Below are 13169 nucleotides of genomic sequence, written 5' to 3'. Positions count from 1 at the left end.
CATAGGCTTCAATGGAGAAGGGGGTGCCCTGGTTCCAGTCTGCCAGCAGGTAAGTACCCGCGTCTTCGGAGGGCAGACCAGGGGGGGTTTTTGTAGGGCACCGGGGGAGGGGGGGGTCTCCTCCAGGTAGCCACCACCTGGGCAAGGGAGAGGGCCACCTGGGGGTCACTTCTGCACTGGAGGTCGGATCCTTCAGGCCCTGGGTGCTGCGGGTGCAGTGTCTTTACCAGGCGTCGGGTTCTTTGAAGCAGGCAGTCGCGGTCAGGGGGAGCCTCTGGATTCCCTCTGCAGGCGTCGCTGGTGGGGCTCAGGGGGGTCAACTCTGGCTACTCACAGGTTCGCAGTCGCCGGGGAGTCCTCTCTGTAGTGTTGGTTCTCCGCAGGTCGAGCCGGGGGCGTCGGGTGCAGAGTGCAAAGTCTCACGCTTCCGGCGGGAAACGTGTGGTCTTTAAAAGTTGCTTCTTTGTTGCAAAGATGTTTCTTCTTTGGCGCAGAGCTGCTGTCCTCTGGAGTTCTTGGTACTTTTAGATGCAGGGTAGTCCTCTGCGGCTTCAGAGGTCGCTGGACCCTGTGGAACGCGTCGCTGTTGCAGTTTTTCTTGAAGTGGGGAGACAGGCCGGTACAGCTGGGGCCAAAGCAGTTGGTGTCTCCGTCTTCTCTGCAGGGCTTTCAGGTCAGCAGTCCCTCTTCGTCTTAGGTTACAGTAATCTGGTTTCCTAGGTTCTGGGGGACCCTAAATACTCAATATAGGGGTGTGTTTAGGTCTGGGGGTTAGTAGCCAATGGCTACTAGCCCTGAGGGTGGCTACACCCTCTTTGTGCTCCTCCCTGAGGGGAGGGGGGGGGCACATCCCTAATCCTATTGGGGGAATCCTCCGTCTGCAAGATGGAGGATTTCTAAAAGTCAGTCACCTCAGCTCACGACACCTTATGGGCTGTCCTGACTGGCCAGTGACTCCTCCTTGTTTTTCTCATTAACTCCTCCGGCCTTGCTGCCAAAAGTGGGGCCGTGGCCGGAGGGGGCGGGCATCTCCACTAGCCTGAGTGCCCTGGGGTGCTGTAACAAAGGGGGTGAGCCTTTGAGGCTCACCGCCAGGTTTTACAGTTTCTGCAGGGGGAGATGAGAAGCACCCCCACCCAGTACAGGCTTTGTTACTAGCCACAGAGTGACAAAGGCACTCTACCCATGTGGCCAGCAACATGTCTGGTGTGTGGCAGGCTGGTAAAACTAGTCAGCCCACACTGGAAGTCGGGTATGTTTTCCGGGGGCATCTCTAAGATGCCCTCTGGGGTGTATTTCACAATAAAATGTACACTGGCATCAGTGTGCATTTATTGTGCTGAGAAGTTTGATAACAAACTTTGCAGTTTTCAGTGTAGCCATTGTGGTGCTGTGGAGTTCGTGTATGACAGACTCCCAGACCATTTACTCTTATGGCAACCCTGCACTTACAATGTCTAAGGTTTTGCTTAAGACACTGTACGGGCATAGTGCTCATGCACCTATGCCCTAACCTATGGTATAGTGCACCCTGCCTTAGGGCTGTAAGGCCTAGTAGAGGGGTGACTTATCTATACTGCATAGGCAGTGTGAGGTTGGCATGGCACCCTGAGGGGAGTGCCATGTCGACTTAGTCGTTTTCTCCCCACCAGCACACAGAAGCTGGCAAGCAGAATATGCTGCAGCCCTTAGGGACCTTCCCTGGTCACAGGGCCCTTGGTACCAATGGTACCTTTTACAAGGGACTTCTGTGTACCAGGGGTGTGCCAATTGTGGAAACAATGGTACATTTTAGGTGAAAGAACGCTGGTGCTGGGGCCTGGTTAGCAGGGTCCCAGCACACTTCTCTATGAAGTCAGCATCAGTATCAGGCAAAAAGTGGGGGGTAATTGCAACAGGGAGACATTTCCTTACATGAGACTACTTGATTTGAGAGGCAGAATCGGCTGCGGTGTGGGGGACTGAGTCTAACCCACTACAGGTGACACCTGTTGCCCCAATCCGGGTTTTTTGCTTCGGCTAACTAGCAGTGCTTCACCTCTACCCAAGTGCAGGGATGACTGGGCAGGCGAGCGCATGACAATTTACTCCTCAGGGAAATCGTGGTCACTCAAATCTCATCCGAGTTACATCAGTCTCACATATACAAGGAAAGCAGAGGCAGTATATGTTTCACTAAGGTTTTAATGACGCAACTGCATCTTAGATAATAAAGCATGTACTGCAATAACCAGGACGAGAAAGCATGACACGATTAAAACTGTGACAAGGAGAGTAAAGCATAGAATTAATGCTACCATATTGTCACTAGAGTCCATAGACTAATTCCTACCTAGGCTATATTAGAGCACAACGTGTTAGTGTTAATTCTAGTTCTGCCCTTCAGGTTTCCCTGGGAAGACATCATCCCCCATACCTGGGCAAAGGCCTGAAGTTGGCATAAGCAGCTGTAGCAAAGCGTTCAGCAATCAGCATACAGTTGTGGTCATCTGGTTGGAATCTTCCTCTAACATATATGGGACAGAGAAGTGTTTTTATAATGAAACAGCTGATGTTCTGAAAAAATGTCCCTACGTAAGGATGTGTATGTTTCTATGAATACCAGAGACAAAGCGTTACCACGTTTACCGGCAACCTATCTTACTGCAGCCTTGAGAGAAGCACAGAGTGAACAAAATGTCTTGTTTAAGAACGCAGTGCTGGCCTAGGCAAAGAACAGCTAGATAGAGAGAAATAAAACAAGACCTCAAATGTGGCTATTGTTAAAATAATAAACAAAGCTGAATAAAATATAGCTAGGGTAAAGTGCACAGTGGCAGGCCTGGTTTTGCTAAAATAACGTGCATGGAGCTGAAACTAAAATGGCTACACAACAACTGGACCTGGTATAGGGTGATAACACCAAAGGTGTCCACCACACACCAGGTCAGCTTCCTACAGAGCCCTTGCTATAGAGACAAAGCACTCGTTACCAGTAGAAAGCACTGCAGCAACCAGCCAAGAGATGTTGAGGCCATACCTCAGGAGATGAAAATAGTCAAGCTACCTCTGCTGTTATCAGCAATATTTCCCCATTTGTGTTAATATTCCAATCCTAGAAAAACGTGAATTAATCTTGGAGAGCATTTCGAAGGACAAGAGAACAGCAAAACTGAAAGTCCCAGAAGGAACCTCAAAAACAGCCAGAGCTAGGAAGAAGGAACCTTGCTGCTTAATTTTACCTAGTCTCCTTCACATTAGTGCAGCAAAGGAAAGCCACATTTAAACAGCCCTCTTCACCCGAGGGAAAAATGCCACAAATTGAAAGAAATATTCCACAAAAGTCGAAAATCAAAAAGATTCACTCTGCCCCAAACAGTGAGGAAAAAGAAGGCTAACATGGCTGTCAGCTTAGGTCCTGGTATACAAGATTCTGAAAAAAGAAAAGAAATAACGTCCTCCTGGAAGCGGAGCTTCGCGTTTAAGAACCACAGAACCAAGTTTAAAGGAGCTGACATACTTTTTTCCTCTATGGTTTGAGCATTTTAATGACCTTTTTCTAAGACGTCTCATTCTTAGAAAGTTACCCAAAAACAGACATGGGATTTTAGGATTAAGATTTTGATGTTTGGATGGTCGATATTGGTGACAAGGAACTTATCTAATATTTCAAATCTAGGTAAGAAATCTTATATGACACAGGATAACAGTTCCCTAGAAATAAGGGAAGGCACACATCTTGTAACAGAAAAAAGTGGTATACAATCCACTGATTAAAAAAAGGTTGAAATCCAACAAGTTTGCACAGTGATATATAACACATAAGAACTATGGTAATGCGCAAAAACAAATCTGCGCACATCACCTGGCCATTAGTACATCCCAAGAATGTTTAAGTGATTGCACACTGTATTTGGCGAGGCCAACCACATGCCAAATAACTTTACCATCAACCCCGTTAAAAAAAAAAAAAAACAATGTCCAAGCCAAAAGGTGGATCAAAGAACCATGCATTAACAATCATACAACCTTACACTAGTGAAATGGTGCACAAATGTTATGCTATATTCATGAAGGTTGGACATTCATTTTCACATCAATCACACTTGAGTCAGGAATTCAGATAGGCTATTCACTTTTAGGGGAGCAAAGATGTAATGTTCTCGTGAAATGTTAATGGCTGACAGGAGTTCTGACTGTGGTTATTGGAGAAATGAGAAAGGTCATGGACATTTTATCTTCTAGCTCAGTTTTCAAGTTGGATCTCATTTTTGGTGTCGCAGGATGTAGGATTGTCTGTTTTGTGCTGGGTTACATTGACTCAGTCTCACTTCTAATCAGGTACAATATTTTATGAGTTGCTTTAAGTAAAGGTTTGATAGGCAGAACCATATCTTCCGTAAGCACATCAATGTATCTGGTGCTGTGTGCAAGTGAGGCTTACGGTTTCAATGGAAAATGTTAATATTTTGGGTTAATATTTAGCGCTCAACAACATTTGAACATTGCAATTTCTTAGAGAAATTCCATATTCCCATTTGGCCTCAATTTGTAAACATTTACCTTAGAAGAGGGTGAAATCTCTGTACTTCCTCGTCTCAGCCAAAATACTAATATGAATCTGAATTAAAATGAGCTGAGTGCAAGTGATTTTTCATTTGCAGTCCCCAAAAAAATAACCAAGTAAACAGCGCACTTCTATTCACTCTCAAATCCCACATTCATGAATGCATTTGCAAAAATACAACATTCACATCTGCTAAGCACACTTAATTTCTCAAAGCCCCATGTTAACTTTAAGCAGTCAGCACTGAGCCTGCAATGCACTTTTTTTTTTTTTTTTAATTTTGTGCTGGACGACCTTGTTATGAGGCTTTTGATTTTGCTATGTTGTGTGTATTTGTACAAAGATGTACTGGCATTCAGCATGTGTACACCTAGCACTTCCTTTAGTAAGCTGATTAATTGAAAATCCAAGTCTGTAGCAAATTGTGAAATAGAAGAGAGGAGGTGCCTCTGATATGGGAAGGAAGGCTGTTCCATGCTTTAGGAACAATGTAAGAGAACACACATCCTTCTGATCTGGTATGGTGTATGTGCGGGATATGTGCAAGTCGGAGTTCTGCGAAGCAGAGGTGTCTGGTTGGTTGGTTGGTTGAAAGATGAGACTGCTCAGCAACGTGGGTCACAAGTGGTGTAGTGTCTTGGAGGTGGTGGGGTGGAGAAATGAGACAAACCTCTTGGTCAAGCTTCTTTTTCTATCAACCGAGAGATTAGAGGATTTGTATGTAATGTTCTATATATTTAAGGTTCCTTACCCCTGAGAGCAGCTTGATGTATTCAATGGACTAGTCTTCGATGTATTGGTAGGAGATGGTGCTGACATGCTATTATCACTGTCCAGAGAGAGGTCAAGGCTGTCATTTAAACCTGCCAGTTTGACGCTTTCAGTTGAATGCTGAAAACAGAAAAGATTAAAAAGAAAAAATCTGAAGAACAAGGGTCAACATCATAAACATTGTTTTACACTATGTGCTTGTATTTAAACAATTTGCCCCAATTTTGTCCTTTTAAAGGATTTGTTAAACACATTATGTTGTATGGGGTAATAAAAAATGTCACTTACCTGTAACTGTAGTCCTCCAGTATTGGTATCTTTAATAGATTCACATAATTGACTCATTCCCCATTGTCAATTTGGGAGTTCCACCATACCATCGAAAGCAGTACAGAAAAAACTTACATGGAAGTCAATATTAAAGACATTCCCTTTAATATATTATTGTCATCATTTAAAAATACCTAAGGTCCAATCAACCAGGCAACAGCACTCTTTAGAACCCTCACCACAGAGGGGCCTGTCCCTCAGATTATCCAGCACTAATGAGATATACTGTGCAGAAATAAGAGGAGCCTCAATGGGGAGGAGTGGGTGTCATATGTGAATCTATGATAGATTCCAATAATGGAGAACTACAGTTACAAGTGAATAACTTATTTTCTTCTCCAGTATTGGACCTTTCACAGATTCACATGCTTGAATCAAAACATTTGCAAATATAAACATCAGAAAGTTATTCCAGGCAGTAATGCTGTGTAAAGGTGTGCCTGCTGGAATATGTTGCTGCTCGGCAATGCTGATAGGCACACTGGCGAAGAGAGTCATAGTGGTGGTAACAGCTCTAGTAGAGTGTGCTTTCACTTTGTGTAACACAGGCTTTCCTGCTTGTTTGAGGCAGAACTGGATGGTTGTGGCAATCCATCTGGCTTTAGTTCGTTTTGACACTGGGAATCCTTTCCGTGGTGCTCCATAAGCTGCAAAAAGTTGATCTGTTTTGCGAAGCTATTTAGTTCATGCAAGTAGAATTTAATACACCTTTTTATGTCTAGTGTATGTAATTATCTTTCCGCCGTAGTCTGCGGATTGGGAAAAAATGTCATTAAGATGATAGGCTCATTCAAGTGGAAGTCTGACGGTACTAATGGTATAAACTTTGGATTAGCTGGTAGGATCACACTTTTTTGGGTAAACTGCAAGAACGGTTCTGTGATTAAGGCTTGGATGTCACTAACATGTCTAGTCGACATTAGTGTCAGTAAGATTGCTGCTTTCCATGCAGGGTATTTTAAGTCTGATTTATGGATAGGCTCAAAATGAGCCTTAATTAACTGACTGAGTACGAGATTCAGATGCTAAGCATGTGTTCCCTTACAGAAGGAAACACCTGGAAAAGTCCTTTTGGGAACTGTTTGATTACTCTAGCTGACCATAAGGAGGGTAAGCTTACTTGACCTACAGAATCAAGATATTGCTAGTAAATGCACTTTGACAGATGAGTGAGTTAGTCTGGATTTCGCTAGCTGAAGAAGATTCAGTAAGACCTGTTTGTGGGCTGAAGAAATGGGATGAATGCCTGCGTCCTGACACTAGAGGCAGAAATGTCTCCACTTGAGCTTATGTGTCGTCTTAGTGGTATCAGCCCTGGTTTTGGAAAGGATCTCTCTGCAGTCCTCCGGGATATCTAACTGAGCCAACTCATTGAAGTCAGGAGCCAGGCCAATAAATGTAGCGATGTTGGGTTGGATGATGTACCTGGCCATTTTTCATCATAAGTGAAGTTGGTATTAGAGTTATTTGTATGTGGTCCTGTTCCGAAAGAAGGATGGGCCACCTGGAAGCAATGAGAATCATCCAACAGGGTTCTCCCTTTAGCTTCCTGAGGAGCCTGGGGATTAACAGGATGGGGGAATAGCCTATGCTATTCTTCCTCAAAAGTGCGGTCTGCACATCTGTAAGGTGCCCAGGGATTTGGTCATGCCAGTATCTTAATTTGATGGTTTGAAGCACCTCAACATACTTGCTGAAGAGCTCTTCACCCTTATACAGCATATCCAGGATCTTGCTCTGGATAACAGGTCTGACATTTGTTGCCTTCAGCCAACCCTGCCTGCCAAGTACTGCTGCATACGCTAACTGTCTAAATCCGGCAGAGGAGACGTCAATGGCACAACCAATTTCTGCCACTGCTCTCTCCTTCCTAGAGAATTTTCTTGGCTCCAAGCGTAGCATCCTATGGCAGTAGGTCTAGGTACTGAGCCATGTCATATCAGATTTGCCTGTCATAACGCTCTAATATTGTCAGAGAATTGGCCGCTCTGACTGTGTGGCTGCCATGAAGGAAAAACCCTTGCCGACTTTGAACTCTATCAGGTGGTGCAGTGACAGGGGTTGATGGATTACTTGAGCACTGGTGAGCTGCTTGCGTTATGGCAGAATCCAGTTTCGGATGGGAGACTAAACAAGTCAGGGAATCATCTGGTGCCTTGTATTTTGTGTCCAGTCAAGGCAACACTGCTACCACTGTAGTTGGATTTCTCACTGCCGTCTTTACTTCTTCCCAAAAGTAATCTACATTGTGAATGGCTCTTATAGATTTCTTTGTTGGTTCCTTGAAATCATATAGGAAGTAATCAGACTGCTTGGTGATCAAAGGAAGCTGAAATCTTTTTGTTCCTTTCTCCATGATATTGTGGAAACCTCCAATGTTGTCTGGTGGTGAGTCTACTAGTGGAAGCATAGATAGGGATGGTGTCGGGATTAAGTAATCATCTCACTCATTAGGTATGGAAGTCGAATCTCTTATTTCACTCTCTTCTCTATCCTCATCCGAGGAAGGTGGGTCTTCATCTGGAGGCTCCGCTAATGCACTTGCTAGTGTGGGTAGAGGAGTTACTGGCAATGGCAGAGTATGCAACTGAGCAAGGGGCACACAAATGAGAAGGCCCGCCAGCGGGGGTAGGACACTCAAATACGAGGCTCATGGCATTGTAAAACTCCTTGAGTTGAGCAGGGGTCGCTCTGGCTCCCGGAAAGGAGGAGGAGACCTAAAATTGGCCCTGCCATCGGTTCTGTGAAGCCATGCTCGGAACGTTGACATTCCCAAGATCTCTCGTCGGCCAACGGGCATGGCTTAGTCAAGGTCCACTTTGACTTCTTTTTATGCCTCTTCTCCGAGTGCCCGGAGGACCTAGAGTGCGACGAAGAAGACTTAAGGATCCTGGAGCTGGTCTGTGACCTCCTCAATCGGGACCGTGACCTCCTTGGAGTCGCGCCAACCGAAGTCGACTGCAGGACCACTCTCAAAACTTCCCAGGCCGTGGCCCGGCAGTCGGAACACGACTAAGTCGAGGTCTCTGTCGACTCACCAGAGACATACCTGATGGGGTTCGGTCACCGACATGGCGTGATGGCATTCACCACACAGTTTGAACCCAGTCTTCCTCAATGACATCCTCACACAGACTCGGAAAAGAGTCGACAAAAAGGTTGAAAAAAAGCCTGCCAAGAAAGGCAGAGGATAGCTCGATTCTGGACCAGCACGGAAGGAAAAGTAGTGACGTACACGTGCTGAGGTGGAGCCTTTATAGGTGACTGATGTCACAGACTGCTCCAACGACACCACGTGGATTCGAACGACTCCACCCGACAGCACGCACAGGGGGCTGCTCATCAAACAATTCTGGATTCTAAGCTGACACCAGGAAATTCTAAAGAAAGGAATCTGCAGCTAGAAGTCTCTATCGGAAGGATATGTTGGAGATTCCTGACCATCTCTAATAGTATCTTAACAGAATGCACCTGTTCTTGTGGGTCATAGGAGTAGACTTCATAGTAATGTTCTTGTTCACCTGTGTAAAGTTGGTAGTATTGGTTATCATCATCCTCATCCTTCAGACACTTTACGTGAAGCTCAGAAGGGCCATGCACTACCCCAGAGTGTCATTCTTCCTCAGGATTGTCATCATCCAGCAAATGTGAAAGAGGAAAGGCAGAACCTTGCTTGGTGAGGTATGTACTGGTAGGATTGTCTCTGCAGGAGAGTTTGACTTAATAGTATAGATGCAGGAGTCAGTGGTGTTCGTGGCATTGTTATCGGCTGTGCTGTCTGCATTTTTGATGTCGCCTTTGACAGTGTCATCGATTATGTTGACAAGGCCTTTGTTGTTGGTGTTGGCTTCAACAGTCTTGTTGGTGCTGTTGCAGTCAACGCTGTTGCAGTCGAGGGTCTCGTAGACAGTCGTCGACTGTGTCACTATTGACAACGTGACATTGACAATGTCTTGGTAATTTTCATCCAGACTTTCTTTGATGGTGCGTTGTCGAGAGGATCCTGAAAGTAATTGTTATTGAAGCTAGAGATGACGATGATAACATCAGGGACACCGCAGAGAAAAGAGTGGATGTGCCCATGGTGGTACAGACCACTTACTGTCTTTGATGAGGATGTTGTCGCAGAGAAACGAAAATGTGCCTCAGATGTATTTTTTGTGCAAGTTGGTCATTGACAGTAGGCATTTAGAGGACCTTTGGCTGTCTAAGCCTTTAGAGAAGGAGTTGTCGGTTCTGAATGCACTTTTCTGAGGAGTAGTTCTCCTTTTCAGAGATATGTGGATGCTCCTAAGATAATTTTTTAAAAATATCTAGAACACCCAGGATGGGACTTTTTAGGTGCCTTTTTGGTGACCATAAGTGCATACTATCAGGGGATCTGTCCCTATTGCAGGATTTTGCGTCCTGGAGTCATCACTATCTTCCTCAGACAGAGGGCTTTCTTTAGCTTTAAGTCTCTGTAGCCAAATGAATCCCTCTCTGTCCTTAAGAGTTTTCTGTGAAATAGTACAACATACCTTGCGGTCCATAGGTTTATGTTCCGGGTGAAGACAACAGATGCACTCTTTGTGAGGGTTATAAGAGTGTAACCTCTTTTTGCCACATGTCCCACATTGCCTTTTTGGTTGGTTCTGACATTGTAGAGCAGATACGAGTTTGGAACAGTGGAAATAAATCCTGAACTGAAAAGAAATCTTCTCAAAATTTGAGTAAACTGTGTAAAAACTGAGCAGAGCTCAAGTAAGCTCCCATTGCATGACATGCAGTAGAAAATCTGAGGGACTGGAGCCTCTGTGGTGAGGTGTCTAAAGGGTGCGGTCGCCTGAGTGGCCTGACTTTCAGTCTTTTTAAATGATACTCAATTATTAAAATGAATGTCTTTAACACTGACTTGTGTATGTTTTTTTCCTCTACCGCTTCCTATGGTACAGTGGGACTCCACTTTGAAGACTGGGAATGATTCAAGCATGTGAAAAGATCTAATGCCGGAGAATCTTCACCTCCATCACCTGGGGGTAAGAGGCTAAGATAATAAGCATGCAACCGCACATTTATTCTTTGCCCTTCCTACAGCATGAAGTAACTCCTATTAGCACTTATTTAGCTAGTGTTATGCCCTAACGACTGTCCCACCACAACAAAAGTAACCCCAGAGGGAACTGGAAGTATAAAACATTTGGCTAAAGCTAGAATTTAATCAATCTACCAAAAACTGAAAAAATAACACAGGAAACATTAACGGGTTTTACCCTTTCAATGAAAGATGTCTGAAAGAACTCAGAGAAATGTAGGTTCTCCAATGTCACAGAAATTTCTAAATATACCTCTGGTTGTATGAGGAAGAGGGTATTTTGTTTAGGAATTCTAAAAAGATCCTACAACAGAGAACCAAAGCTTCCTACGATTCTTAGTTCTTCACCAGGAGTATTCTCTCTAAATTCATTAAGATGTAAAAACATAACTGCAAATGTGTGAGATTCCTAGACCACATTTTCCAAAACAAATAGAAATAATGCTTTCCAAATTAAAATATGCCTACTTAAACTGTTTTTAATCAGCCCAAGAGTAAACCTAAAAAGTACATATCACTGAAAACAACCGCAAAATTGCAATCAGAGTTTTTTTAAAAACAAAAGAAAAAACACAACATCATCGCGAATCACTGTAAAATTGTAAAACAGTGAACACTGGCCCGTCTTTTTAAGAACCTTGCAAGACTACACTATAAATAGAATGAAGGCAAATACACATCATTTTTGGAAGACATGGAAGATATATAAGTAATAAATACATGCTCCAGAATAGTGTCAGGTGGAGATTTCATGAATTTACAGAGATTACCCACTGTGAAGAACCAGATTTATAACAAAGTAACCTTTTCTTCTTCACAATCTGATTCAATCTTAAATTTAGAAACGCTAGAGTAGCAAGCTAACACAACCTTAAGATCATGCACAGGACCACATAAAATTCTTAAGCAAATAAATTGTGTAGCTAAACCGGACTAACCAATTTATCTCTCAGTCTCGAGTCCAAACAATAATGCTTAGCAAAAGTATGGACTGGGTGGCAATGTTTCAAATATAGTCATCAAAACGTTTCTCATTACAACAGCAGTCTTTAATTTCATCTTGCTGACTGGGATTACAAATTACCAGGTTTAAATGTCCATTAGCCTTCTTAGAAAGAGTGTTCATACACAAGACTGTTCAAGTCAGTTAAGAAGCCAACAGGTATGTATGAACACCTCCAAAGATTCGAAATAGCAGTCCTGCGTACATTCTTAGATAAATAGCAATGTAAAGCCTTCCTTACATTTAGGGGATGAAACAACCTTTCTCTCAGAGAGATATTGTTTGTTAAAATGGTTAACTGAGAAACTGACATTCATTTGGAAATCAGTAAAAAAAAAATTGGTAAGAAAGGAGGGAGAGTCCTTAAGTACATTGTACTTCAATTGAACACCATGAACAGTTCCTCTGTATATAGAGTATGAAGCCAACTCACTCTACTGGCTGAAGTAATAAGACACAAAAAAAGTAGCCTTGTAAGAAGTGATGTAAATCAGACTTGTGCATTGGCCAAAGGTGGGCCTCATCAGTTTAAAAAGTAAAACATTAAGGACTGGACAGTTTTCTGTTGAATCCTTCAAGGAAATGTCTAATCACCATAAGTGGAGCGAATGATGCCCAAGGAAGAGATTGACAAGCAGCAACAGCAGCCGAATGTAGTCCAACACAGGAAAATTAAGCCAGAGTCAACCAAGTAAAGAGGATATGGTAGTAATGTTTCTTACTGGCATGTTATTGGGTCTTTCTACTCACTGACACAAAGGAAGAACCAGTTTTATTTAAATTACATGATGTTCCCATTGAAGAGTATTTCACCTCAAAGGTTCAAGTGTATATCTTGCAAACACTCATTAGCCATGTAGTTAAGCTCAGTAATTAAAGCCTGGGATTCTGTCTCACATTTTTGGACAGCAGATCTTGTATGTTAAGAAACCTATTTTGTAGGAGAAAGGCCATCTGTAGATGATGAGCAGACTGCCATTGAAGTAATCAGCCTGAAGCAATGATGATCATTTGAGTGGCTTAGTCTTTACCTGGAGATCACTTTGGAATAGGGAGAAATCAGAGGAAAAAGCCCAGCAAATGTTCTTAACCAAATCACACATTCCTTATTGATTGCATATTAAACACAAACAGGGGGCATATGTGGGACATTTTGATTATTCTTATTTTGGATAGAGATGGGACTTCTGGCTGTCTATTGCATGGTAAGATTACTTAAGGAACTTTGGCATTTGAGACCCTTTCGTGTTGTTTTATTAAATGAGAACAACTCGGTTCCTTTTATTTTCTCAAGACCTGGTAGATTTCTCACTGTGAGTGGGCCGCCATTCTCCAGCATCGAATGGCAAATGGATTAGGCTTCCCAAGACAGATGTCATCCCAAATTGTTTGTTAGTACACAGTGGACATGTTTTCTGTTTGTAGGAGTTTATAGCAGTAAGGAA

The 13169-nt window shown here is 43.3% G+C and overlaps 1 protein-coding gene across 1 annotated transcript in view; it reads right to left on the bottom strand.

Moving 5' to 3' along the window:
• PAPOLA (poly(A) polymerase alpha) overlaps positions 1–13169 on the bottom strand; it is an 858334-nt gene that overhangs the window by 206489 nt on the left and 638676 nt on the right. The window contains exon 17 of the mRNA XM_069208274.1: positions 5298–5437. Coding sequence (XP_069064375.1) covers positions 5298–5437 — 140 coding nt within the window. The remainder of the gene's footprint in view (positions 1–5297; positions 5438–13169) is intronic.

The sequence above is a fragment of the Pleurodeles waltl genome, chromosome 9, assembly GCF_031143425.1.
Source record: "Pleurodeles waltl isolate 20211129_DDA chromosome 9, aPleWal1.hap1.20221129, whole genome shotgun sequence".
NCBI lineage: Eukaryota > Metazoa > Chordata > Amphibia > Caudata > Salamandridae > Pleurodeles > Pleurodeles waltl.
Note: the sequence above shows the minus strand (reverse complement) of the source record. Positions and strands in the feature narration are given on the sequence as shown.